General features: G+C 38.2%; 1 protein-coding gene across 1 annotated transcript; it reads left to right on the plus strand.

The window, feature by feature from the left end:
• Positions 1-1,721: 1,721 nt before the first annotated feature.
• LOC121385265 (T-complex protein 1 subunit epsilon-like) lies at positions 1,722-27,282 on the plus strand. The gene is made up of 10 exons (XM_041515871.1): positions 1,722-1,927; positions 7,325-7,550; positions 8,467-8,665; positions 11,635-11,827; positions 17,025-17,174; positions 18,823-18,942; positions 20,700-20,885; positions 21,643-21,780; positions 22,940-23,120; positions 26,850-27,282. Exons 1-10 carry the CDS (start codon positions 1,823-1,825, stop codon positions 26,969-26,971), a joined length of 1,620 nt encoding a protein of 539 aa, XP_041371805.1. The 5' UTR covers positions 1,722-1,822; the 3' UTR covers positions 26,972-27,282.
• The last annotated feature ends 8 nt before the right edge of the window (positions 27,283-27,290 follow it).

Here is a 27,290-nt window from a genome sequence, read left to right on the forward strand (position 1 = left end):
TACAGTTTTGTAGATTAACTAAACTTAGTGTTAATTTTCATGGGCTGAAACTAGAGTCTGTCCCTTTAAGACGACCAGAAACACATTGAATATACAGACACTGATATTCTAAACAAGAAAATATATTTAATATGTAAGTTTAATCGTAGAAATATTTTATTAGTCAGAAACATCTTACAATGCAGCAAACTCAGGAATGTCCCTTCAATATGGTATCCTATCCATCTCAAATAAATCAAAGCAAATATAAGGTTTGGGCTGCGGGGAGTGGGGTTATGAGGGGGGGGGGGGGGGGGCGAGATTTAGCTTAGTCGGTTGAGTGCTCGCTTGAGGTGCTTGTGTCGGAGGATCGAACGACCTCGGTGAATCCATTTAGCTGATTGTTTTTTTTAAATTTTCGTTCCAACCAGTTCACCACAACTGGTCAAACGCCGTGGTCTGTGCTTTTCTGTTTGTGAGAAAGTGCATATAAAAATACCTTGCTGCATTAGAAACAATGTACATAGCGAATGTTTGCTGATGACTACGAGTCAGAATTATCAAATGTTTGACATCAAATGGCCGGTGATAAATTAATCAATGTGCTCTAGTGGTGTCGTTAATCAAAGCAAATTATTTTCTTTTTAAGGCTGGGAGAATAACTACTTTGATTGTTATGTCTTTTTAAATGATATGTGTATGTGTAACTATATATATATATATATATATATATATATATATATTCACATCCCACCCCACCACCAGTTGTTATCTTTCGACGATAGTTTTGAAAGCATTCGGTATATTCTTACTTCACATGATAGGGGGGGGGGGGGGGGGGGGCAATGCATGACCTACATGACCCCACCCCTTTGGTTGCGTCAGTGTCGTGATACATATCGTATCATGAGGTAGGTATTTCGCGACGTCCCTAGCCAATGTCCTTCAGCACTTCAGCAATGAAAAAGTTAAGTTTGTTTTGTTTCGTCTGAAGACTGTTTAATATTGTGTGTGTGTGCGTGTGCGTGTGCGTGCGTGTGTTTTGTTTTTCGAGGGGCGGGTTGTGTCTTTAAAATCTTTTATTATGCAAGTTTAAAATATTCTTAACAGTGAATAACACTTCTGGACCGATTGTTACATTAATTAATGTACACACTTAATTTAATGTAGCAGTGGACTATTGAGGGTTTTTTTGTGTGTGTTTTTTAGTTTGTTTTGTTTTGTTTTGTTTTGATTTGTTAATTTAATTTTTGTATTATAATTTTTTTTTTTTTTTTTTTTATTATAATTTTTTTTGGGTGCGTAGGGGAGGAGGGGTTGTGGGAATAATATATTTATACCTGTATATAATATGAATATAAACAAACACATATCTTTAAAAAGTTAATATGCCATAAAGAAAAAAGAAAGAAAAAAGCCAATGGGTTACGGGCATACTCAACTAATAAACTAATGCGTGTCCAGTGCCCTCACCCCCACACGTCCATCGCATATGGCAAATGTAATAAATACCAATACTGTACTTTAGGTATAGTGCCTTTATATGTGAATAATACATCAGTTGTGCGCTCTTAATTAGCATTATATATTTGTAACTATGATCAGTTAGAAGAAATTGTCCGCTTATGTTATTGGTTGTGTGATGTCGTGAGACGCTTGATTCTACAATTGTATATACACCGTATTACACGTAGTATCATAAAAACAAAACCTCGATTGTTACCGGAAGTATCGATATTAACGTTGTTTTGGTGAACGAAAATTGTTCTAGTGTATTCCAGAAAGAGAGGCACATTTAATCCGATTGAATCCAAAATATTTTAACCGACACCGACTCGGGGAAATGGCGTCGGCAGGGACTCTTGCATTCGACGAATATGGTCGTCCATTTATCATCGTTCGTGACGAAGAAAGACAAGGACGGCTAACCGGCAAAGAGGCACACAAGGTATGTGTTTCCTAAAAATCGATACAAGACCTCATTTTTTATATATATATTTTTTTATTTTGTTCTCTTACATCGTATGCCATGGAAATAGCGCAGTACTTGTTAGCTTTTTTTTGTAATTTCTGTAATATATTGATAAACATCCAACAGAAATTGCTATTTTTATAGAATTTTTGCTTTGTAATTGATTTGAGTGAGCGAAGGGATGCAACTCTAACCGAGGAATGCCAGACGTTTCACTCTCAAGTTGGATCTTACGGAAGGACTTTCCTTTGGCACTGTCACTAACCCCTAATCCTAGCCCGAGTACTCTGACTGTAAGAGAGCTAGACGGACATTTGGACATAAACACTCTCTCATTACAGTCAGAGACCAGCCTATGTCTTTTTTTGGCAATTCCTGACTACCAAACGGTAGGCAACGAATCCCGCTCTAATACCACAACAATCCTATGTTTGACGTCAAATACCTTTACATCAATCATTTTCGAGTTGTGATACAAAAAAATCCACATATTAATCACTAATACACATACTACAGAAAGAAACCCGACGGCACCCACATTCAGCTACGCTTCGTGACACTCCGTCGCAACAATTACAAAGCTCGGTGATCTATTTCGAGACTGGGCGATTCCGCCTTGTGCAGCAGTTACAGGGGTCGTCTCATAAGAGGAGGCAGTACGTAGCACATACTTTTGCCGTATCCTGTCGATAACACCCCAAATGTATCCTTCAAATTCAAAATGGAATCAATAATGTGTAATTGTTTTGGTTTAATGACGTAATGAAATCCAAGGCAAAAGTACCGAATTTTCCCCCCTCTGTATTTTAACATCAACAAACAAGAAAACATTTATATACAATATCATCCATTATTTATACCATCCATTACCCTTTCCACATTTTCAGAACGACACTTTTTATTTTTATGTACAATTTGGAGAATTTAAAATACAGTACACGGCACATATAATCCAGTAACATCCGCCATTTTGAACTGATGATACTATTCACTATTTCACTGACCTTAACACGGATATAGCCGGCTGATGTCGTGCAAAAACGTTTCCAAGTCGAGTTTTGGTCGCAGGGTCCTGTACATGTATTCCGTCATATGGAGATCAAATGATGTCTTTCTGGTATGTGTAGCCGGTAATTGACGTTTTATGCACCACCATGTGTTCTCTATTAGGTTAGTACACGCACCAGTCACAGGATCTGGAAATATAATATATTCACAATTGTATTTTATGCATTAATGTAACTATAGCAGTGTAGGCTTTAGGCTTTAATTTTAGGTTTTAGGGTTAGGGGTTAGGGTTAGGGTACATACCAACAAAATTTTGTGAATGATTCACAGTTGAATGGGTGTAATCGTTTTTGCTTTCTTTGATGCCGTTGTATCCCTTCCATAAATCTGTCATGATGTGCGTATGGGGTGCCACATACTCTTCTATGATTGGTAGTAGAGTGTCTGCGTCTCTTATCAACCGGCACTAAAAACACTTGTCTTGTTTCACGGCAGATCCCACCCAATACCCATTGTCCTTCCACCACTCTCCCACGTTGATATTTCCTTTTTCCAAATTTTGCCTCATCTATTTCTACAACTTTTCCAGGCCCCCCGATCTGTTTCGTGCCTTCAGTTTCTACAATGTAGGAACAGACTTCTCGACAGTAGTTGTAATAGTCGTTAACAGTTTCTCGTGATGTTTCTAAGACACGTTGTTCGTCTCCACTGTCGTCTGTAGTTGATAGGGATGTTTCTTCTATGGCTTGATGATAGTCCATTTTTTTTACAAAACCGTAGGTTAGAAAAATACTCTTACGGTAAGAGATTTTAGCTCCAGCAAACCAGCTACCCGTTCGTAGTTGCACTTGATTTTTTCCAGTTTTCTTGCACATTTTTTTGTTGCATTGGTAACGACAATCAATGGTTTTTGTAGCTTTGCGTTTTATCTCGTATAACTTTGTGAGGTCCTCTTGACAAGTAGGACATTTTACACTCTTTGGGAGTAAATTATAATGTTGGCAAAACTTTATAGTATTGTCCAAAGTATCTAATTTTGTGTACAGTCTGCACAGATTTAAACTTTTTACTTTTCCTCTCTTTTTTCTCTTAAACTCACTATCCTCCTCCTCTGGTTTCCGTTTTTTCCGACATATCGATGTTTGAATGGTATTATATTTCATAAAATCAATGCTTTTATAGGGATGGTTTGCCATGCAGCAATACGCCTACATAGTTGCGTGATGCATTTGAAAATCATGCTGCACGTACATCACACGGGGTTTGGATTTTATATTGTTCATATGTGTTTAGATTATATTACTTACCTTTCGAGAGACTTGGTATAATTCCGGAATCATTCGTATAATTCCGCCATTTATTTACTGCAGTAATGACTTGAAATTATTGATCGTTTTAAGCAACTTCCTCGTTAGCTCAGTCAGATAAGCGACAGACTCACAAGCCGGATTTCATCGATCGCTTGGGTTCAAGCCTCCATAAAGGTAAGTGGTTTATAGTATAAAAATTAGTTGCAGTCATTGTTGTGTTATATGATGAGATGTGTGTGATAATAGAAGAAAGGAAGGTAAGGAATAGAAGAAAGGAATATTACGACCCATAATTATTTATTTATAAAAAAAAAAATATTTACTTCTTTATTACTTTCCCCCCAAAAGACCATGCCCCTCTTTTCTATATAAGCCCCATCAAAAAAAACCCTCTTTAGATTGATAGATAGGGGGAAAATTCGGTACTCTTTCCGAAATCCAAATTCATCCAAAACGGCATTAGCCAACTCTTCCATGTTGTAACTCCGCTTGATATGAGACGGCCCCTGTAACTGCTGCACAAGGCGGAATCGCCCAGTGCACGATCATGTGGTCTACGTCTCGAAATAGATCGCCGAGCTTTGCAATTGTTGCGACGGAGTGTCACGAAGCGTAGCTAAATGTGGGTGCTGTCGGGTTTCTTTCTGTAGTAAGTGTATTAGTGATTAATATGTGGATTTTTTTGTATCACTTAACTCGAAAATGATTGATGTAAAGGTATTTGACGTCAAACATAGGATTGTTGTGGTATTAGAGCGGGACTCGTTGCCTACCGTTTGGTAGTCAGGAATTGCCAAAAAAAGACATAGGCTGGTATCTGACTCTAATGAGAGCGTGTTTATGTCCAAATGTCCGTCTAGCTCTCTTACAATCAGAGTACTCGGGCTACCCTAATCCTAACCCTAACTATTAATTATAAGTATTAAAATTTTATAATGTTCTTTATACGCGACAGTGCCAAAGGAAAGTCCTATCCCGATTCACTCTAGCTGTCTCTTATGCTATATGCCCATGTCCCAAAAGGTCGATGCACAATATTACAAAATAGCATGGGCAAAATACAACCAGAAGGCTTACCATGAAACATACATATTGTTTTAATTCTTCACCATTTCCTAGAAGTGAATATGTGAGCCATAACTTATGTCACAATTAGGAACTATAATGGACCGTGATGAATACCTCCCACCCGGAAATGATCTGTGTAGCGAGACCTTAGTTCGCCACCTCCCTCCCTCCCCCCCCCCCCCCCCCCCCCCCCCCCCCCAAAAATACAAATGCAGAATGCTTTCACATTCCCATCATATATTCATATATCTAGTCTGTCCCATCCTCCTACAATTTTTTTTTTTGTAAATTCAGTTTGGTTTGACTTGAGAAGAAACGAACAAGAAATATGTTTTGGAAACAAAAAAACAAAAACCCCCAACTGTTTTTGTGTACAAATTGTAGTAAATTCCATGGTATCAAAAAAGGCATTCCCTGTAGGAAGGACTATATATATATATACTCTTCAAAAAAAGAAACGCAAAAGGGTACAAATGGGTTATAACTCCGATTTTATGTTTCCTACCGGTTCATGCTTTGTGAATATAAGGTCATTGCATGTCCCAAACACATTCCCACGGTTACATTCGATAAAACGCAGCTACTGTACAATAAAGTTCCAAAATGTGAATATTCGTAAAAACGCAGCCACGTGCAAACCATGTCACCACTGCACGTGCGTTGTCTGCACGTGCAACATGAACGCCGACAGTATAAAAGTGCAGGGTGTTCGCTTGCCTGGCCTCTGTATCTGGCCGACAGTTGACAATCCAGGACATGCCACGTCTCGGTGAACCGCAGAGAAACAATGCCATCGGCCGACTAGACGCAGGCGAATCCAGAACGGCCGTTGCCAGGGCATTCCATGTGTCCCCAAGCACCATCTCCAGACTGTGGGACCGTTACCAGCAACATGGATCAACACGTGAATCAACACGTGACCTCCCTAGATCCGGTCGACCACTGGTCACTACCCCCGGGCAGGACCGCTACATCCGGGTACGCCACCTTCGGGAACGATTGACTACTGCCACCTCCACAGCCGCAGCAATACCAGGTTTGCGCAGGATATCCGACCAGACCGTACGGAACCGCCTACGTGAGGTAGGAATTCGTGCCAGACGTCCAGTTCGAGGTGTCATCTTAACACCACAACACCGTCGACTCCGACTGCAGTGGTGCCAGATTCATCGACAATGGCCTCAACTGCGATGGAGACAGGTGTGGTTCAGTGACGAGTCCCGATTTCTGCTCCGACGTCATGATGGAAGATGTCGCGTGTATAGGCGTCGTGGTGAACGTTATGCGGCAAACTGCGTGCAGGAAGTGGACAGATTCGGCGGGGGTAGTGTCGTGGTGTGGGCAGCCATCTCACACACTGGCAGAACTGACCTGGTCCACGTGCAGGGCAACCTGAATGCACAGGGCTACATTGACCAGATCCTCCGGCCACACATCGTTCCAGTTATGGCCAACGCCAACGCAGTGTTCCAACATGACAACGCCAGGCCTCACACAGCACGTCTCACAACGGCTTTCCTACAGAACAACAACATTAATGTCCTTCCTTGGCCATCGATATCACCGGATTTGAACCCAATTGAGCATCTATGGGACGAGTTGGACCGACGCCTCCGACAGCGACAACCACAGCCCCAGACCCTGCCCGAGCTGGCAGCAGCCTTGCAGGCCGAGTGGGCCACCATCCCCCGGGACGTCATCCGTACTCTGGTTGCTTCAATGGGCAGGCGGTGCCAGGCAGTTGTCAACACACGCGGAGGCCACACCCGGTATTGACTCCAGATGACCTTGACCTTGGTGGTGTGTCCTATCACTTACTCACAATGGACTAAAGTGAATTGTGAACAATCCTGCAACATTTGGTAATTATCGGACTCACCATTCAATAATTAAATCAATTCTCCAAATGTTACGACAATGTGGTTTTGCGTTTCTTCTTTTGAAGAGTATATATATATATATATATATATATTATTATTTTTTTCAGTCTCACATTCTGGCTGCAAAATCTGTAGCAGCCGTCTTAAAGACGTCACTAGGTCCCAAGGGTTTAGACAAGATGATGCAAGGCCCTGATGGAGACATCACAATCACAAACGATGGCGCCACAATTCTTCAACAGATGGACGTAGAACATCAGGTTGCTAAGTTGATGGTTCAACTGTCGAAATCTCAGGACGACGAAATCGGAGATGGCACTACAGGTGTTGTAGGTGAGAATATTGAGACATTAATCAACAAGTGCATTTCTGTCCCACTCTTTGTAAGTACCGAGGTCCCAAATAATCCAGGGCCTAATTCACAAAGGTCTCTTAGGCTCTGTTAGACAACAAAGCATCCTCTTTGTAAGTCTTTTAGCAAGTCTTTTAGCATTGCACTGTGAGATCGCAAAGTTGCAAGAGTTTAATGAATTAGGCCCTAGGTCTATAGTCCGTCCCGTCATTCTATAAAAAAAAAACCTGTAACCTCACCATGGTGCAGGGGTGTAACATTCTCTTTGAGAATGGCCAATACAGCACAAAATTGAAGTTTTGAGTAAAATTCAGTATCCATAAAATTCTGTGATATTTGTGTTTTTGCACAGTTCTTTACACTGTTTTTATTTGAGTCTTGAATTTTTGTGTTGATGTTGATCATCACTTTATTTATTTTCATTACCATTGTATGACACCCAATAGCCGATGTAATATTTGTGCTGGGGTGTTGTTAAACATCTATTCAATTCAATTCTATAAAAACTAACGTTGGTAAATAATTTCAGTTTGGTTTGGTAAGAAGAAAAGTAAGTGTTTTGAAAATAACAAAAAAACAACAACTATTTTTGTGTGCAGTTTACAAATAAATAACTTGTAGTAAATTCCATAGTATTAAAAAAGGCGTAACCCGTGGGATGGATTACAGGTCTGGCACTCGCCAAATTAGCCAGTTGCAAATTTTCAAGGCAATTTACAAATTTTATTGTTATTTGGCAAATAATTTTTATGTAATAATTGTTATATTATTTGAAAATAACGGGGGTTTTGTGATTATTGAAATTTAAATAGATAATTGGGCAACATTTTCTGCTCGTCAATAATTGTTTATTTTTGGTATACATATATTAATTTTTTTATGTTTACATATTTTCAGTTCTAGCCGGAGCTTTGTTGGAGCAGGCTGAGAAATTGCTGGATCGCGGTATTCATCCTATTCGGATTGCCGACGGCTACGAACTTGCTGCGAAAGTAGCGGTGGAACAGCTGAGCAAGATCAGCGAGAAGTTTGAAGTGGATTTGAAGAAACGTGGACCACTTATTAAACTGGCCATGACAGCTCTGGGTTCTAAAATGTAAATTGTTTTCTTCTTTGTCGTAGGTGTAAATACATATTTTTTTAATGTATGTACATAAAAACTAACAGCTCTGACAAGTTGGTATGAAAATAAAAAAAAATTTGGTGATGCTTTATGTTGGGTAATGTTACTAATGAGAAGAGCATGTTTGCATCTTTAGCTGTTGTAAATTATTCTGCTATAACAGCTTTGGTTTTATGCATTTCAAAATAGAAATAATAATAATTTTATGTAAAAAAAAACCCTATTTTCTGATATACATATGATAGGCATCAGATAAACAGGTTTTTTTGTTTCTTTTTACAGTTTCTTTGTGACTATATATATTATATTTTTGTTATTTGATATGTACTCTTATAGCTGCAAATTTACCAGCAACTATCGGTGTTCGAACTAAGCCAGGGGTTCAAAAAATTTCAAAAAAAGTACTTGCCACAGGGCAAGTGCCAATCAGATATTCACTTGCCCTATATCTTTTTCCACTTGCCCATACTTCTTACAGTAACCAATGGTGTTACTCCTATTTAATTTAATACAGTGCTTAATAGTGTAATATTCTTGAAAGTAATTGGTTTAATTGCACAAATAAAGAATTTTGTCAATAGGTTACAACTCTTACCCAGGAAATACTAAATGTATATGTCCAGTAGTATCAACTGTCTTCTCTATTTGTTGATTTAAACTTTATTTTTTTAAATAGTGTGTATTTGTTGATTTAGAGTTTGTTATTTGTTTGGTAGTGTCCACTTGTTCATCTAAATATAATTACTGTGTCGATGTATGCCGTGGTGACCACTTGTATGGCCGTGGATGTTGTGAGATCCCTTTCCACTCATGAGCCATTCTTTTATGGGTGGCATAGGTTCAAAAATGTATAGGGATTTTGGCCCATGTGTCGTTATTGTGTATATATTATTTAACATTTTGTGCCCCCAAACACTTCTTTAAGGTGTTTTTACCCTGTTCATAGCTGAGAAAAGTCTCGCAAACGGTCGTGGCTGGGCTCAAAGTAAACATGAGCTCTTACTTTGGAAATGTTTTTAAATAGTGCAGGCTTGGTAAACAACAGCCGGAGAGGGGGTGTACATCGATTGCAGCCTTGTATTTTTAACTTATTGATCATAATTTATTTGTTAAAAACTATTAATAAAGCAGAAACAATGAATATATTCATGTATGCTTAGAGGGCATCGCACCATCACGATTATGACGTAGGGCTAATGTAATATAACTTCTCCTTACCCATTTATTTTACACGAATGTAGATTTAAATTTGTACAGTACTGAAAAAACCATTAAGTGTGTTCTGCTACATGGTGTATTATATCTAAACTAAAATGTCTTGCAACTTTTATAAGAATGCAGTTCATAATATGTATGCTCTGTTCAAGTGAACTCGGAAATTATAAACTTGCTTTACGCCCCCGTTCATTTGCAAAGAGCAGATTCCGGAACCACGTTAACGTCTAATTTAATTTGAATATGACAATTTTAAACTGTAGACCTATCCCACCTCATTTACCATTTTTGCAAAGATTAAACATTATGATTGCACACACACGGCATGTATACTTTATTTATATATAAGCTGTAAAGCGTATTGGACGCTATTTCTCTGAAGATCATCGAACCGATTATTTGTATGAATTCAGGCGAACGTTCAGTGGCGGAAATTACTGATCTTAGTCAATAGTAAAAGGGGAATAACTCTAAAGTTATCAAACTTTTCAATACATAGTTTTCCGTTTTGGTGTGTCAACACATTGGCAATAGTTCCGATCGTTCCAGCATTTAGGGTTAGGGTAAGTTCTCCTCGGAGCTATGTAAATGCTCGTATGATCGGAGCTCTTTCCAAAGGTTTTACCAAGATTTGTAACAAAAGTTTAAATTTTTTATTAGATGTTACATTTGTCACTTGTCATCGGGCATATGCAGTTAACATAACTACTTGCCCGGCATGAAAATTCCACTTGGCACGGGCGTCGGGCGATAGGATTTTTGAACCCCTGTAAGCTCTGGTCCGTTTGTCCTGACAAGTGAAAATCTGCTCGGACAAACTAAGTGTACCTCAGTGGTTGTCCAGTGGACAAGTGAAAAATTTCAATGCAGTTTCATTTTGAAGAATCAAAACTAATGTCCTTGCGTGTGAATAAAACTAACAACTTATTTGGACAAGTGAAAGTATTGGGGGACAAGTAGATTTCTAGATATATTTGTCTGGTGGACGTGAACATTTCTTTTTATTTCTTTCACTGACTCTGCATGAAACAGAATCATAAATTGTACAGTAGATATTGCATATGTAATCGATTTAGCTAGTGGCGAATAATAATGCAGCTATGATCGTGATCGCTATTTGCTGTGCCGAATATTAGTGTATCATTACACCCTTACTCAAGCTTTGTTTGAAATTACTCGTGGAATGAAAATCAAGGGTGAGCAGTAAACTGCTTTCCTAAAAATATGTAGGAGAGCAAATTCAGTAATTTGAGTAAAATAAATTAGTGATATCGTGTGATGAGATGAGCAGTTTTTCGTCCATGTCAAATTTGCAATGTACGACCACACGCAAGCAATAGTAAATGCTGGCATCAAATCATAAGCCTATGTCAGGGTTTCTGTCAGAGGATAAAACTGATATGGTGCCATGCCCAAAAATATTTTCAGATTTTTTTTAAAGTAATTTTTTGACAAAATTAATTACTCCTATCATTACTGCATGATTTTCTTAATCCTGACCCTAAATTTAACCCATTTTCTGTGGGGGAGGCCCCAGTTGACCCCCTATTGACTGTGGTTGCATTAAATTCCATAGCACCATACCCCAAAAAAATATTTCTGGCAGAAACACTGCATGTATTTTTTGTTCTGGGGTATCATTAAATAAACTTTATTTACATTCATATAAACTTTTTAAAGGTAAACTTCTGTGGACATGGAAACATTTTTATTATTTCTTTTTACAGAGTGAATCGCTGTCATCGTCAAATGGCGGAAATTGCAGTTGATGCTATTCTGGCTGTGGCCGACTTCAACCGGTCTGACGTGGACTTCGAGCTCATCAAGGTGGAGGGGAAGGTGGGGGGCAAGCTAGAGGATACCATGCTCGTGAAGGGGGTGATCGTCGATAAAGACATGAGTCACCCGCAGATGCCCAAAGTAAGTCCAGGGGCATGCCCATGTTTGGATATATTTTGTTCAAGTTTTGCATGGTGAAATACATTTTAGAGAATGTTACAAAATGTGCTCTATGCATCCACCAGATAGAGCATATTTCACACCCCTCCTATGTGCAACGGCCCCATATTGTATTATGAATTCCGCCTGTTGTACCTTCAAAAGCACAGGGTCTGGGCTTCATTATAAACACGTACCATATGTCTGATGCCATATAGCGGTAAATATAATGTGTTGAGTGCGTCGTAAAATAAAACATTTCTTTAAGTTTATTATAAACACAAATTCTGCAAGATGATAAATATGTACATAGCATGTGGAATTTCTGCCAGTTTTTGTATCTGTGTGGATCAGACAACATGTGAGATAAAATCCACTCTGAACCATTGTCAGTTCTACTCGATAGAACTGTCACACTGATATGAGTGGAACATGTAGAGCCGAATTTACAGAAGATGCCTATCCCTCTTGTGACATGTTTTTTTTTTTCTCTCCATCTTATCCTGACCTCTGGGCAGTGTTTTTGCCAGAAAGGAAGTTTTACGTTTGATGCTGTGGAAATGAATGCAATCACAGTCAACCGGGGGTATGGGATGGGGGGGCTTCGCCGAGAAAGAAAACGGGTTAGGGTTAAGAAAATCATACAGTAATGATAAAGAGTCGTTAATTTTAAGTTAACTTTAAAAAAAAAAATTGCTAAAATATTTGGGTATGGCACCATACCCATTTTACCCTCTGGCAGAATCCTTGCTGGGTAACATGCTGCCTTTACCACCTGTCCTATGGACTGGTCGGAACTATCCATGAAAAGAAAAAAACAATTGTACAGTTTAATGATTATATTTGCTGGTGTTAGCCATGTGCACACAGTGATATCTACCTATAATCCCATTGTTGGACAGGGGTGAGACATAGCCCAGTGGTAAAGTGCTCTCTTTATGTGCGGTTGGTTTGGGATCAATCCCCATCGGTGGGCCCATTGGGCTATTTCTCTCTCCAGCCAGTGCACCACGACTGGTACATCAAAGGCCGTGATAGGTGCTATCCTGTCTATGGGATAGTGCATATAAAAGAACCCTTGCTGCTAATCGAAAAGAGTAGCCCATGAAGTGGCGACAGCAGGTTTCTTCCCTCAATATATGTGTGGTCTTTAACCATATGTTCGATGCCATATAACCATAAATAAAATGTGTTGAGTGCATCGTTAAATAAAACATTTCCTTCCTTCCCATTGGTGGACAAGTTTTCTGATGCTTTTCTCCACTCGACCCCCACCCTATCAGTCAGTCACCCCATGACTGGTATATAAAAGCCATGGTATGTGCTGACCTGTCTGTGGGACAGTACATATAAAAGATCCCTTGCTGCATATATGGAATTTTTTTTCGGGTTTCCTCTAACTCTGAAAGAATTGTCAAATGTTTGATATCTGATAAGTGGTGGTGTTAAGCGGAACCAACTTTACTTTAGATCACGATACAATTCTGTATTGCAGGACCATTAATCTCTATAGGACACTACAGATATATTTGTTTATTAATGAATATAGCTTTGAAGAATTTTGAAAAGGCTTAACTCTTCTGTATTAATACACGAATGCATGTGGAATTTCTGCCAGTGTTTTATATCTGTGTGGATCAGACAACATGTGAGATAAAATCCACTCTGAACCATTGTCAGTTCTACTCAATAGAACTGTCACACTGATATGAGTGGAACATGTAGAGTCGAATTTACATAAGATATTTATTCCTTGGTCATGTGCAACATGCTTCGACAGAGGTGTTTATTTAATAATGTAGTGTAAATGATGTTTAGTCACGTGCACAGGGGTGATAACTACCTCAGTCGGTAGAGCCTTGGTGCATAAATGGAAAAATGTATTGTGTAGGTTTCCTCTAAGACTCAGAATTATCCAATGTTTGACATCCAGTAGCAGATGTTTAATCATTATAAATCATTGTGCTCTAGTGCAAGGAAATGGTTCATTTAACACCCAGTGCATTTTATTTATGGTTATATGGTGCCAGGTGCTCCAGTGGTGGTGGTAAAGAAAACAAACTTTACTTTAGATCATGGTACAATTCTGTTTGACATTATTAAATCCCAACAGCAGTCTTCGCCACGAAAGACAAGTTATCAATTGCTCTTTCCTCTCCATACTCTTCTGGACAGTTTTAGGGCGGCAAACTGAATTTAAAAAAAAAAAAATTTGAATTGAAACTTTGTGACTGCTCATCTGGCACCATTTAAGGATAGTGAACTTTAGCTTGTACCTAGATTTTAGATAAGGTGAAGACTTCAGCAGGATACTACAGATTTATGTTTATTCCTGAATATAGCTTTGAAGAATTTTGAAAAGGCTTAACACTTCTTTATTAATACACGAATGCATGTGGAATTTCTGCCAGTTTTTATATCTATGTGGATCAGACAACATGTGAGATAAAATCCACTCTGAACCATTGTCAGTTCTACTCAATAGAACTGTCACACTGATATGAGTGGAACATGTAGAGCCGAATTTACAAAATATATATATCCCCCACTCACGTGCAACTTGCTTTAACGGCTCTTTGTTTAATAATTTATGGTAAATCGTGGTGTGTATTCATGTGCACATCACTGGTATCTATCTCATGTGATAGAACACTCACCTGAGGTTGTAGGACCAAGTGTCATTGGTGGACCTGTTCTGATATCTGATTGTTTTGTGTACCTAGTTCCACATGACTGATGTATCAAAGGCAAGGAACATTTTGTTTTCAAAATCTGGATTAATTAGCAATGTTTGTAAAGTCTGAAGCACATTGTTTACAAGCTACAATCAGTTATTCTCCTACCTTTAATTACTGACAAGTTTTTCCCGTATTTTGTAGAGACAGAATTTGTGGGGAAAACCCATTAGTGATGAAAATTCCACATACTAGAGATGACAAACATATGACCTATCTCAACTTTGCTACGGTGGTCTAGGACAAAACGCATGCAGTTTTTTGCCGTTTTCCATTTTCCAGTTGTTTTTTTTTTTATGAAATGCTCTTTAAGAATGGTCGAAACCTCCGAAGTTTATCATGTTATGCTGTTATATTATATCATATTTTTTCACCACTCTTGTAGAGTATTCCATAAAAAGTCAAAATGGCAGCCGGCATTGGATCATGGTGCGATTCTGTATTGCGGTACTATTAAATCTCAACAGAACATTACAGATATATTTGTTTATTCCTGAATATAGCTTTAAAGAATTTTGAAAAGGCTTAACATTTGTGTTTAAATACATGAATGCATGTGGAATTTCTGCCAGTGTTTTATATCTCTGTGGATCAGACAACATGTGAGATAAAATCCACTCTGAACCATTGTCAGTTCTACTCAATAGAACTGTCACACTGATATGAGTGGAACATGTAGAGTCGAATTTACAAAATATATTTATCCCATAGTCAACAGCTGTGTTTATTTAATAATTTATGGTAAATCATGGTGTTCAGTCTCGTACACGAGGGTGATATCTACCTTAGTAGAGAGCTCGCCTCCTGAAGTCATATGATTAAATCACATCGGTGGACCAATTCTCTGCTTGGTTTTTTTTCTCTCTACCACAACCAGTGCCCCATATAAAAGATTCCTTGCTGCATAAATGGAAAACATGTACCAGGTTTCCTCTAAGATTTTCACAATTATCAAAAGTTTGACATCCAATAGCTAATGGTAATAAATCAATGTGCTCTAGTGTGGCAAACTGTAAGCCTGATTTAAACGTCATGTGATTGCTTGTATAGCACCATTTCAGGAGTATCTTCAGTTCACATTGTTTTACTTATGGCTAAGGCACTGCAACTAATCTAAACTTGTATTTTATCTAGTCATGAAATTTGCTTGGTAAACAAGTGTATGGAATCCTGGTTTTAAATAACATGACAAAAATCTACATCATATATTGACGACCTTATACCATGATACGATCCTGTGTCGCAGTATTGTTGCATCTCTACAAGACGTGGGTGGGACATAGCCCAGTGGTTAAGCACTCGCTTTATCTGTGATCTGTTTGGGATCTATCCCTATCAGTGGGCCCATTGGGTTATTTCTCGTTCCAGCCAGTGCACCACGACTGGTATATCGAAGGCTTTGGTATGTGCTGTCCTGTCTGGGATGGTGCATATAAAAGATCCCTTGCTACTAATGAAAAAATGTAGCGTGTTTCTTCTCTAAGACTGTCAAAATTACTAAATGTTTGACATGCAATATCTGATGAATAATATATCAATGTGCTCTAGTGGTGTCGTTAAACAAAACAAACTTTTAACTCTTTATGAACTTACAAATTTAAAGTTTATTCTTGAATATATCTTTGAAGAATTTTAAAGTCTTAACACTTATATAAACACGAATCCATGTAGAATTTCTGCCAGTTTTTTTTACATCTGTGTGGATCAGACAACATGTGAGATAAAATCCACTCTGAACCATTGTCAGTTCTGCTCAATAGAACTGTCACACTGATATGAGTGGAACATGTAGAGTCGAATTTACAAAATATATTTATCACTCCGTCACATGTAACTTGCTTTAACAGCTCTTTATTTAATAATTTATGGTATATATGGTGTATATTCACATGCACATCGGTGATACCTACCTCATGTGGACACGTGTTGCAGGATTGGGTAGAAGTTGTGGGGTTTTAAACATTTATTTAATTGATTTTTTAAAAATTCAACTAGAGGGATCTATAGGATTTGTCTCTGTCTGTTTCTCTGTCCCACATATAGTTTTCCGTACTCAAGATATGGAGTGACTTATTAGGCTATTTCGCGTTTCAGCCAGTACACAACAACTGGTATATCAAAGGCTCAGGTGTGTGCTATCCTGTCTGGGATGGTGCATATAAAGATCCCTTGCTACTAATGGAAAAATGTGGATGGTTTCACATCTAATGCTATCTGTAAAAAAGTACCAAACATTTGATATCCGATGGCCGATTAGTAATAAATCAATGTGCTCTAGTGGTGTCATTAAACAAAGCAAACATTAGCTTTCCCTCATGTGGATTTACCATTTATTGAGTTATGGTCCGGTCAAGTTTCAATGGCTCATGTTCTTTGGTCTTTTGTTAATTAAAAGTTTTTAGGTTGATACCGAGTGTTTTATTATTATTATTTTGTTTTTCCAGGTTGTAAAGGATGCGAGAATGGCCATTTTGACCTGTCCGTTTGAGCCACCGAAGCCCAAAACGAAGCACAAGCTTGACATCAAATCGGTGGAAGACTACAAGAAGTTGCGAGAATACGAAATTAACCAGTTCGAAAATATGGTTAAATTGGTAAAAGAGATTTTTATTTATAAATTAGTGACCACTCGTATGTGAACATTGTAGTATTGTGGAGGTGATTGTGTTGAAATCCTATTAAAATATAGCAAGAGCCTTTAAAAGTTATGGAAAGTGAACTTAAAATTGGTTCATATCAAAGTGTACAGAACTCTGCTCTATTGGTTATTGTGAAGAGAAATTACTTTTTCGATGTATAAGTTATAGTACATACTTGAAACACTGATTATTATTATTTAAAAATTCTTTATATATTTTTAGTAATTGTAGTTGCATGTGTTTTAGCTGAGTTAATTTCTGCAAAGAAGTAACTATTGAAAACTGTTAAATTTACATATCTCCCTTAGGTTTAGAATTGATCCCTGTCGGTGGGCCCATTGAGCTCTTTCTCGTTCAGCCAGTACTCCACAACTGGTGTAACAAATTCTTTGGTATGTACTATCCTGTCTCTGGGATGGTGCATATAAATATCCTTTACTGTTAATTAATCTGAAAGAGTAGCCCTTGGAGTGTTGGCTCTGAGGTGTGTCTCTCATTATCTCTATCGTCCTTACTCCTATACGGGGCGGGACGTAGCCTAGTGTTAAAGTGCTTGCCTTATGTACGATTGGTTTAGGATCGGTATCATCGGTCTACAGGCTGGTAGGTACTGGGTTCAAATCCCAGTCGAGGCATGGGATTTTTAATCCAGATACCGACTCCAAACCCTGAGTGAGTGCTCTGCAAGGCTCAATGGGTAGGTGTAAACCACTTGCACCGACCCGTGATCAATAACTGGTTCAACAAAGGCCATGGTTTGTGCTATCCTGCCTGTGGGAAGCGCAAATAAAAGATCCCTTGCTGCTAATGGGAAGAGTAGCCCATGTAGTGGCGACAGTGGGTTACCTCTCAAAATCTGTGTGGTCCTTAACCATATGTCTGACGCCATATAACCGTAAATAAAATGTGTTGAGTGCGTCGTTAAATAAAACATTTCTTTCTTTCGTTCCAGCCAGTGCACCACAACTGGTATATCTCTCTTAGACTATATGTCCAATATCCTATATGTTTGACATCCAATAGCCGATGATTAATAAATCAATGTGCCTTATGATGTCATTAAACAAAACCAACTTTAACTTTAACCATATATGTCCAGGCCTCTGATAATTGAAAATTTACAAAAAAAACATTTATGGGCGACACAAAGATAAATTCAGGTAACCCATTTCGTGTTTAGGAAACCCATCATGACCATGTAAATGATGTCATAAATTCAGTGTCCGAACGAAAAAATGGCAGTGTTTCTGCCAGAAATAAATGTTTGGGTATGGCACAATAGAATTGAATGCAACCACAGTCAACAGGGGTATGTGGGTCCTCCCCAGAAAGAAAATGGATTATGCTTGAGTGTTAAAGTTAGACAATCATGCAGTAATGATAAGAGTAATTAACTTTGTCAAAAGGTCAACTTTTAAAAATCAAGAAGATTTGGGTATGGCGGCATACCCATTTTACCCTCTGGCAGAAACCCTGAATGGGTTACGCAAACGAAACTAAGGCTCTCGCAGTTTTCAAAGGCCTGACGTCCTACGCCATATACCCGTAAGTAACGTGTTGAGTGTTTTATTAAATTCTTTCTTACTTTCTTTGTTGTTTGCAGGTGAAGGACGTGGGAGCGAACTTGGTGATCTGTCAGTGGGGGTTTGACGACGAGGCTAATCACCTGTTGCTACAGAAACAGCTTCCCGCAGTCCGGTGGGTGGGCGGCCCAGAGATCGAGGTACTTCATATATCACTTTCTAGAAAAGGGAGTTATCTGTTAAATACATAAATGGAAGTACTAAATATACAATATATCACATTATCTGTTGAATACTTCAGATGGAAGTACTAGATATACAATACATCACGTTATCTGTTGAATACTACAAATGGAAGTATTAGATGTACAGTATATCACGTTATCTGTTGAATACTACAGATGGAAGTACTAGATATACAATACATCACGTTATCTGTTGAATACTTCAGATGGAAGTACTAGATATACAATATATCACATTATCTGTTGAATACTTAAGATGGAAGTATTAGATATACAATATATCACGTTATCTGTTGAATACTTCAGATGGAAGTAGTATTAGATATACAATATATCACATTATCTGTTGAATACTTAAGATGGAAGTATTAGATATACAATACATCACGTTATCTGTTGAATACTTCAGATGGAAGTAGTACTAGATATACAATACATCACATTATCTGTTGAATACTTCAGATGGAAGTAGTATTAGATATACAATACATCACGTTATCTGTTGAATACTACAGATGGAAGTACTAGATGTACAGTATATCACGTTATCTGTTGAATACTACAGATGGAAGTATTAGATGTACAGTATATCACATTATCTGTTGAATACTTAAGATGGAAGTATTAGATATACAATACATCACGTTATCTGTTGAATACTTCAGATGGAAGTAGTACTAGATATACAATATATCACATTATCTGTTGAATACTTCAGATGGAAGTAGTATTAGATATACAATACATCACGTTATCTGTTGAATACTTCAGATGGAAGTAGTATTAGATATACAATATATCACATTATCTGTTGAATACTACAGATGGAAGTACTAGATATACAATATATCACAATATCTGTTGAATACTTCAGATGGAAGTACTAAATACACAATACATCACGTTATCTGTTGAATACTTCAGATGGAAGTATTAGATATACAATACATCACATTCTAAAGGCCTCTGAGAATTCAACATTTGCTTAATCTATTCGTGATGGGTGAGACGTAGCTCAGTGGTACAGCTCTCTCTTAATGCGCGGTCTTGTCTGGGATCAATCCACATTGATTGGGCCCATTGGGCGATTTTTTGTTCCAGCCAGTGCACCATGGCTGGTATATCTAAGGCCGTGGTATGTGCTTTCCTGTCTGTTGGATGGTGCATATAAAAAAATCCCTTGCTACTAATGGAAAAATGTAACGAGTTTCCTCTCTAAGACTATATGTCAAATTACCAAATGTTTTGACATCAATAAATTATTATTAATTAATGTGCTCTAGTGATGTCGTTAAACAAAACAAACATTTTTGTTGATGTCTGTTCATGCTTCCTCAAAAATGTATTTAAAAAGCAAATTGGTGAGATTGGGGGGTTACAACACCACTACCCACTGCACTAAATAGCTGACTTTACAAACTGGGTGCCTTTGCTATAGAACGGTGAGTTCTAGCAAGGACATTTGTGCTATAGATACCGGGTTGTAAACATGGAGATTAGTGCTATAAAATTTTTAATTGGAAGGTATTTGTTATAGAATGTCATTGTAGAAATAGAGGACCTTGTTATAAGACTACCAGGTTCTAGAAATGAAGGTACAATATCCGATTTCAGAAGTAGAGGCCGACTAAGTGTAAACATGCTTTTGCCAATATAATTGACGCATATTCATTTCATGGCAAACTAACTACTATCAAGTTGTGTTCTTTCAGTTGATCGCCATAGCAACTGGTGGCAGAATTGTTCCCAGGTTTGAAGAGTTGACTCCGGAAAAGTTAGGCAAAGCTGGAATTGTCCGTGAGCTGACGTTTGGAACCACCAAGGACAAAATGCTGGTGATTGAAGAGTGTCAGAACTCCAGGGCAGTTACAATCTTCATCAGGGGAGGAAATAAAATGGTACGAAAACATTGCATTGTTTTGAGGAATTGTTGTAATTACACGTTATCTGTAATTGTGCCTTGTCTATATTTAACTCGTTACATTCTTTTAAAATTCAGTTGGTAAAGTGCTGTTCACCTGAGGTTTTTGTGTTGTAGGATCAAACCCCCTCGGTTGACCCATTATCTGATTGTGTTTTTTTACTCCTGTCCCAACCAGTACTGCACAGTTGGTACATCTCAAAGGCTGTGGAATGTACTGTCCTGTCTGGAAGAATGCGTATGAAAGATAACTTGCTGCTAATGAAAAATTGTAGTGGATATTTGTCTGAAGACTGTCACAATTAGCAAATTTTTAACACATTTTATCAAGTGTGTAAAGCAAAACATTGTTCACTATTCCTTCCTTTGCTGTAAAGTATACACAACAGATATTGCTTTTGCCAGGAATAAGCTCATAATAACTCCCTTCTAGTGTGAATATGTTGATAATTCCCAATAGCTGATGTATTGTTAGTGCTGTGGTGTCGTTAAAACATCTATTCTATATTGATAATTGTGAATTCTTCTCTACCTCCCCACTCGTCCAATACTTCTATGTTGCTGGTTTTCGTTACAATCTAACTCTAATAACACATTGTTTGCACAGATCATTGATGAAACATTGCTGGTTTTTTCAATACAGTTTAACATGATAATTAAATTGTTTGCACAGATCATTGACGAAACATTGCTGTTTTTCATTACAATTTAAAATAATTAAATTGTTTGCACAGATCATTGAGGAAGCGAAGAGAAGCCTGCACGATGCCCTGTGTGTTATTAGGAACATCGTCCGAGACTGTCGTGTGGTGTATGGAGGAGGTGCTCCAGAAATCTCGTGTTCGTTGGCTGTGGCAGCAGCCGCAGATAAGGTGAGCTGACTCTGGGCTTAACTTAACAGCAGCACAGACTGCAATTGCCCTAGCTGCAGTATGGATTGCCGTAGGTCAGGTTCTTCACTGATGGCAGTATTTGCCAATGGGTTAAAATGATTGCCATCGGTTGAATGGATAATTTTTGGTGTTTATTTGTTGCAAAAGTTAATGATTTAAAATTGCAGTACGCACGCTCAGAATAGTTGGTAGGTTTGTAGCCACATATAAGTGATCTGAATCTAGGCTTGAACTTAAGGCAGCATCGACTGCAGCTGCTGTAGCTGCAATATAAAATTGCGCTAGATATGGGGCTTCACTGATGGCTTGGTGGGTTTTATCCGCTGAATGAAAATGATTATCTCACCTTCATGTAAAATACTCTGTTTATTTGTTTATTTGTTGCAAAGGTTAATGGTTTAAAATTGTTTGCTAGCTCAGAATAGTTTGTAAATAAAAAAAAATCCTTAAGTGTGAACAGTGGTTGATTTACAAAAAAATTCTTTTAGAATGTGTTAACTGCAGATTGACTAATTGTTTTTACATTGGAAGTAGTTTTGTGTTTGTTTTTTTACTGACTGATTATCTTTTAATTGATTAAAGGGAAAGAAACCACGTGTGGTTCTCAATGACAGCAAGTTGGCTCTTTTAACATGTATGTGTTGGGGAAATGTTCAGGATTGTTCCCCATCAAGGGGCCTCATTAGGCTATTTCTCATACCAGTCAGTTCTCCACAACTGATGTAACAAAGGCTGTGGTATGTACAATCCTTCCTGTAGGATGATACATATAAAATATCCTTTTGCTAATTGTAGTCTAATGAGTGGTGGCTGCAGGCTTCCTCTCATTATCTGTGAGGTTATTAACCATAATTTCTGATTATGTATGACCGTAAATTAATTAATTAGTTTTTATCCTGAACACATAGCTGGGCGAGCAAAACATTTTGCCAAATTATCTATAAAAATTGCAAAACCCAGAGTTATTTTCCAACAAAACACCAATTATTACTTGAATTTTGTGGCACTTGGCGAGTGGCAGAGCTAGCCCTGCTTAGTGAAATTAAATCTGGCTTGTCCAGTCTAGTGCATGTGTTTTCTTTTAGATCTTCCAAAGCCATTCTAAATCATGTTTCGTTTTGTTGTTGTTGTTTTTTAGATCTCTACACTAGAACAGTACGCCGTGAGGGCATTCTCTGAAGCCTTGGAGAGCATTCCACTAGCGCTGGCGGAGAACAGCGGGTTAGCTCCCATCCACACGTTGGCGGACGTCAAGTCTCGCCAGTTGAAGGAGAAAAACCCGAAGCTCGGAATCGACTGTCTCCAGAAAGGAACAAACGGTAATTTACGACATAGCTTCTTTAGTTAAAACTCATGGAAGTTAGTTCAGGCAATACACCTCTTACCTGAGGCACGGGCATCTGAAGTGGTATGGCCATTACGGCCATACCACGTTTTGGGCCAGGCCTGGTGCTTATAAATCTTTTAGTGTCTTAGACTTGAGACTAATAGTCTGAGACGTGTACGTCATGGTAACGCCATACAAATTGTATGTGTGTGACATCATTAGAGACTGAGTCTTAGACTCTAAATGTTTTATAACCGGTCTCGGTGGCGTCGTTGTAGGCCATCATCGGTCTACAGGCTGGTAGGTACTGGGTTCGGATCCCAGTCAAGGCATGGGATTTTTAATCCAGATACCGACTCCAAACCCTGAGTGAGTGCTCCGCAAGGCTCAATGGGTAGATGTAAACCACTTGCACCGACCAGTGATCCATAACTGGTTCAACAAAGGCCATGGTTTGTGCTATAATGCCTGTGGGAAGCGCAAATAAAAGATCCCTTGCTGCTAATCGTTAGAGTAGCCCATGTAGTGGCGACAGTGGGTTTCCTCTCAAAATCTGTGTGGTCCTTAACCATATGTCTGACGCCATATAACCGTAAATAAAATGTGTTGAGTGCGTCGTTAAATAAAACATTTCTTTCTTTTTCTAAAAGCACATGCCCAGGATTGGTTTTTCTCTTTTCCTATGGTGCTCGCATAGTATAGATCTCATCATATACATGTACATTGCTTTCATGGCCGGCCCAGGATTGGTTTTTCTCTCTTCCTATGGTGCTCGCATAGTATAGATCTCATCATATACATGTACATTGCTTTCATGGCCGGCCCAGGATTGGTTTTTCTCTCTTCCTATGGTGCTCGCATAGTATAGATCTCATCATATACATGTACATTGCTTTCATGGCTGGCCCAGGATTGGTTTTTCTCTTTTCCTATGGTGCTCGCATAGTATAGATCTCATCATATACATGTACATTGCTTTCATGGCCGGCCCAGGATTGGTTTTTCTCTTTTCCTATGGTGCTCGCATAGTATAGATCTCATCATATACATGTACATTGCTTTCATGGCCGGCCCAGGATTGGTTTTTCTCTTTTCCTATGGTGCTCGCATAGTATAGATCTCATCATATACATGTACATTGCTTTCATGGCCGGCCCAGGATTGGTTTTTCTCTTTTCCTATGGTGCTCGCATAGTATAGATCTCATCATATACATGTACATTGCTTTCATGGCCGGCCCAGGATTGGTTTTTCTCTTTTCCTATGGTGCTCGCATAGTATAGATCTCATATACATGTACATTGCTTTCATGGCCGGCCCAGGATTGGTTTTTCTCTTTTCCTATGGTGCTCGCATGGTATAGATCTCATCATATACATATACATTGCTTTCATGGCCGGCCCAGGATTGGTTTTTCTCTCTTCCTATGGTGCTCGCATGGTATAGATCTCATCATATACATGTACATTGCTTTCATGGCCGGCCCAGGATTGGTTTTTCTCTCTTCCTATGGTGCTCGCATGGTATAGATCTCATCATATACATGTACATTGCTTTCATGGCCGGCCCAGGATTGGTTTTTCTCTCTTCCTATGGTGCTCGCATAGTATAGATCTCATCATATACATGTACATTGCTTTCATGGCCGGCCCAGGATTGGTTTTTCTCTCTTCCTATGGTGCTCGCATAGTATAGATCTCATCATATACATGTACATTGCTTTCATGGCTGGCCCAGGATTGGTTTTTCTCTCTTCCTATGGTGCTCGCATAGTATAGATCTCATCATATACATGTACATTGCTTTCATGGCCGGCCCAGGATTGGTTTTTCTCTTTTCCTATGGTGCTCGCATAGTATAGATCTCATCATATACATGTACATTGCTTTCATGGCCGGCCCAGGATTGGTTTTTCTCTTTTCCTATGGTGCTCGCATAGTATAGATCTCATCATATACATGTACATTGCTTTCATGGCCGGCCCAGGATTGGTTTTTCTCTTTTCCTATGGTGCTCGCATAGTATAGATCTCATCATATACATGTACATTGCTTTCATGGCCGGCCCAGGATTGGTTTTTCTCTTTTCCTATGGTGCTCGCATAGTATAGATCTCATCATATACATGTACATTGCTTTCATGGCCGGCCCAGGATTGGTTTTTCTCTTTTCCTATGGTGCTCGCATAGTATAGATCTCATCATATACATGTACATTGCTTTCATGGCCGGCCCAGGATTGGTTTTTCTCTCTTCCTATGGTGCTCGCATAGTATAGATCTCATCATATACATGTACATTGCTTTCATGGCCGGCCCAGGATTGGTTTTTCTCTTTTCCTATGGTGCTCGCATAGTATAGATCTCATCATATACATGTACATTGCTTTCATGGCCGGCCCAACTTTTAATTGCTTCCGACGCTCCTACCATATGTCCAACGCCATATAACCGTAAATAAAATGTGTTGAGTGTGTCATTAAATAAAACATTTCCTTCCTTCCTTCTGGCGCTCCTGTGAAGTGCATGGCAGGGTTTCTGACAGTGGGTACGGAGGGTAAAATTACGTACTCTTAAAATCTTGAAAATTAATGGATGTATTTACAAATTTTAGACAAATAATACAAACTCTAAAATCTTGGAAATTAATGGGATATATTTTTATAATATTTACACAATGTTTAAAATCTGTCAAAAGTACACGAAATACAATGTCCCAATTTCAAAGCATATAAAACCCATAACCACTTAGTAGGGGCACATATGGTTTGTCTTAAAATTTATACTTGCCCTCAAATTATTTTCTGGGAGAATCCTGCATGGGTTATCTGATTGAACCTCATTGGCAGACCCATTCTTGTCCCATTCTTCGATTGGTATATCAAAGGCTGTGGTATATGTTGTCCTGTCTCTGGGGAAATGGCCTATATAAAAGATTTCTTGTTGCTAATGGGAAAATGTCTTGGGTTTCCTCTGAAGTATTACCAAATATTTGACTTCCAACTTTTCAGAGTTAAAACAGGGAGATAATTTAATTAATTGGCAGACCATCCCATCTGGAGTGCAAGAAATGACAGGATTATCTCCCTTTATAGGTTCTCTTTCCTGTCTTTCTAATCAATGTTTTACTAAATTTGTTTTGTTTTCCCCAAAATTGTTCTATGTATTTATGTTGGTTCCCAAAATATCAAGTTTTCTTATAGTTTATCAGTTGTTTGTCTTAATTCTGATAAACATGGTAGGATAGTGTTATTTAATGTCATTTTATAAAATGAACACTATAATCATCTGTAAAACCTTAGTTTTTTTGGGTTTTTTTTTTTGGCTGTAATGTAAAGAATAACTAGTTAATGAAGTTGGATATCTGCTTTGTCCTGTGATAGTCGGAATGGGAAATTCTCATTCAGCCTGATGCCCAACGTCATAAACTAGTTATTATCTTTATCCTGCAGCCCATAAAAATTAAGGGGAAACGGTATTATTTCTGTTATTTCAGCCACATTGTACGATGACCTAGAGGTCAAATGAGCAATTTTGTAATGTAGCTATGTGGTTTGCAGGATAAATGTTCTTCTGTGTCATCTAAACCAATTTTTTTTTTTTTTGTGCTTTAATTTTTTGGTGTATCTCATTTTTGTTGTTAAAGGTCAACAATTCAAAATTAGTAAAAACAAATTCTGTGAATTTTATTGTATTCTAAAATAATTCTGTTTTTATGTTTCAGATATGAAGGAACAAAATGTGATAGAGACTCTAACAGCCAAGAAACAGCAGTTGTTGTTAGCAACCCAGCTCGTTAGAATGATCTTGAAAATAGATGATATCCGTGCTCCAAATGACATGTAACTTATCACAGAAACAAACTTTCTTAAATCCATTGTATTCTGTTAATTGATTTTATGACATTTCATAAAATCATGTTGTGTGTTTTTCATCGGCTATTTCTCATTTGCTGCCAATCCTGAAACTAGCCCGTTACTACAACACTGAATGTAAGCTGCAATATAAACTTCTTTTTGGGTCCATTCAAATGCACTAATGCAAAATCTTTCATTAAATGTGAGTGCTTACATCTTTTTGTTGGAAATTTGTGTAAAATTTGTGCAGATTATACAATTTAATTTTTCTACAAACTTGTAATAAATATCTGAAAAGTTGATTTTGT

This window comes from Gigantopelta aegis, chromosome 11 (genome assembly GCF_016097555.1).
Source record: "Gigantopelta aegis isolate Gae_Host chromosome 11, Gae_host_genome, whole genome shotgun sequence".
NCBI classification, from domain to species: domain Eukaryota; kingdom Metazoa; phylum Mollusca; class Gastropoda; order Neomphalida; family Peltospiridae; genus Gigantopelta; species Gigantopelta aegis.

What these genes read in the sequence shown, in the direction of transcription:
- LOC121385265 (XM_041515871.1), top strand. Translation starts at nt 1,823, where the DNA reads ATGGCGTCGGCAGGGACTCTTGCATTCGACGAATATGGTCGTCCATTT. An exon ending in ACAGCTCTGGGTTCTAAAAT is followed by an intron (nt 8,666 to 11,634) that starts GTAAATTGTTTT and finishes TTCTTTTTACAG; the next exon opens with AGTGAATCGCTGTCATCGTC. An exon ending in TCAGGGGAGGAAATAAAATG is followed by an intron (nt 20,886 to 21,642) that starts GTACGAAAACAT and finishes TTGTTTGCACAG; the next exon opens with ATCATTGAGGAAGCGAAGAG.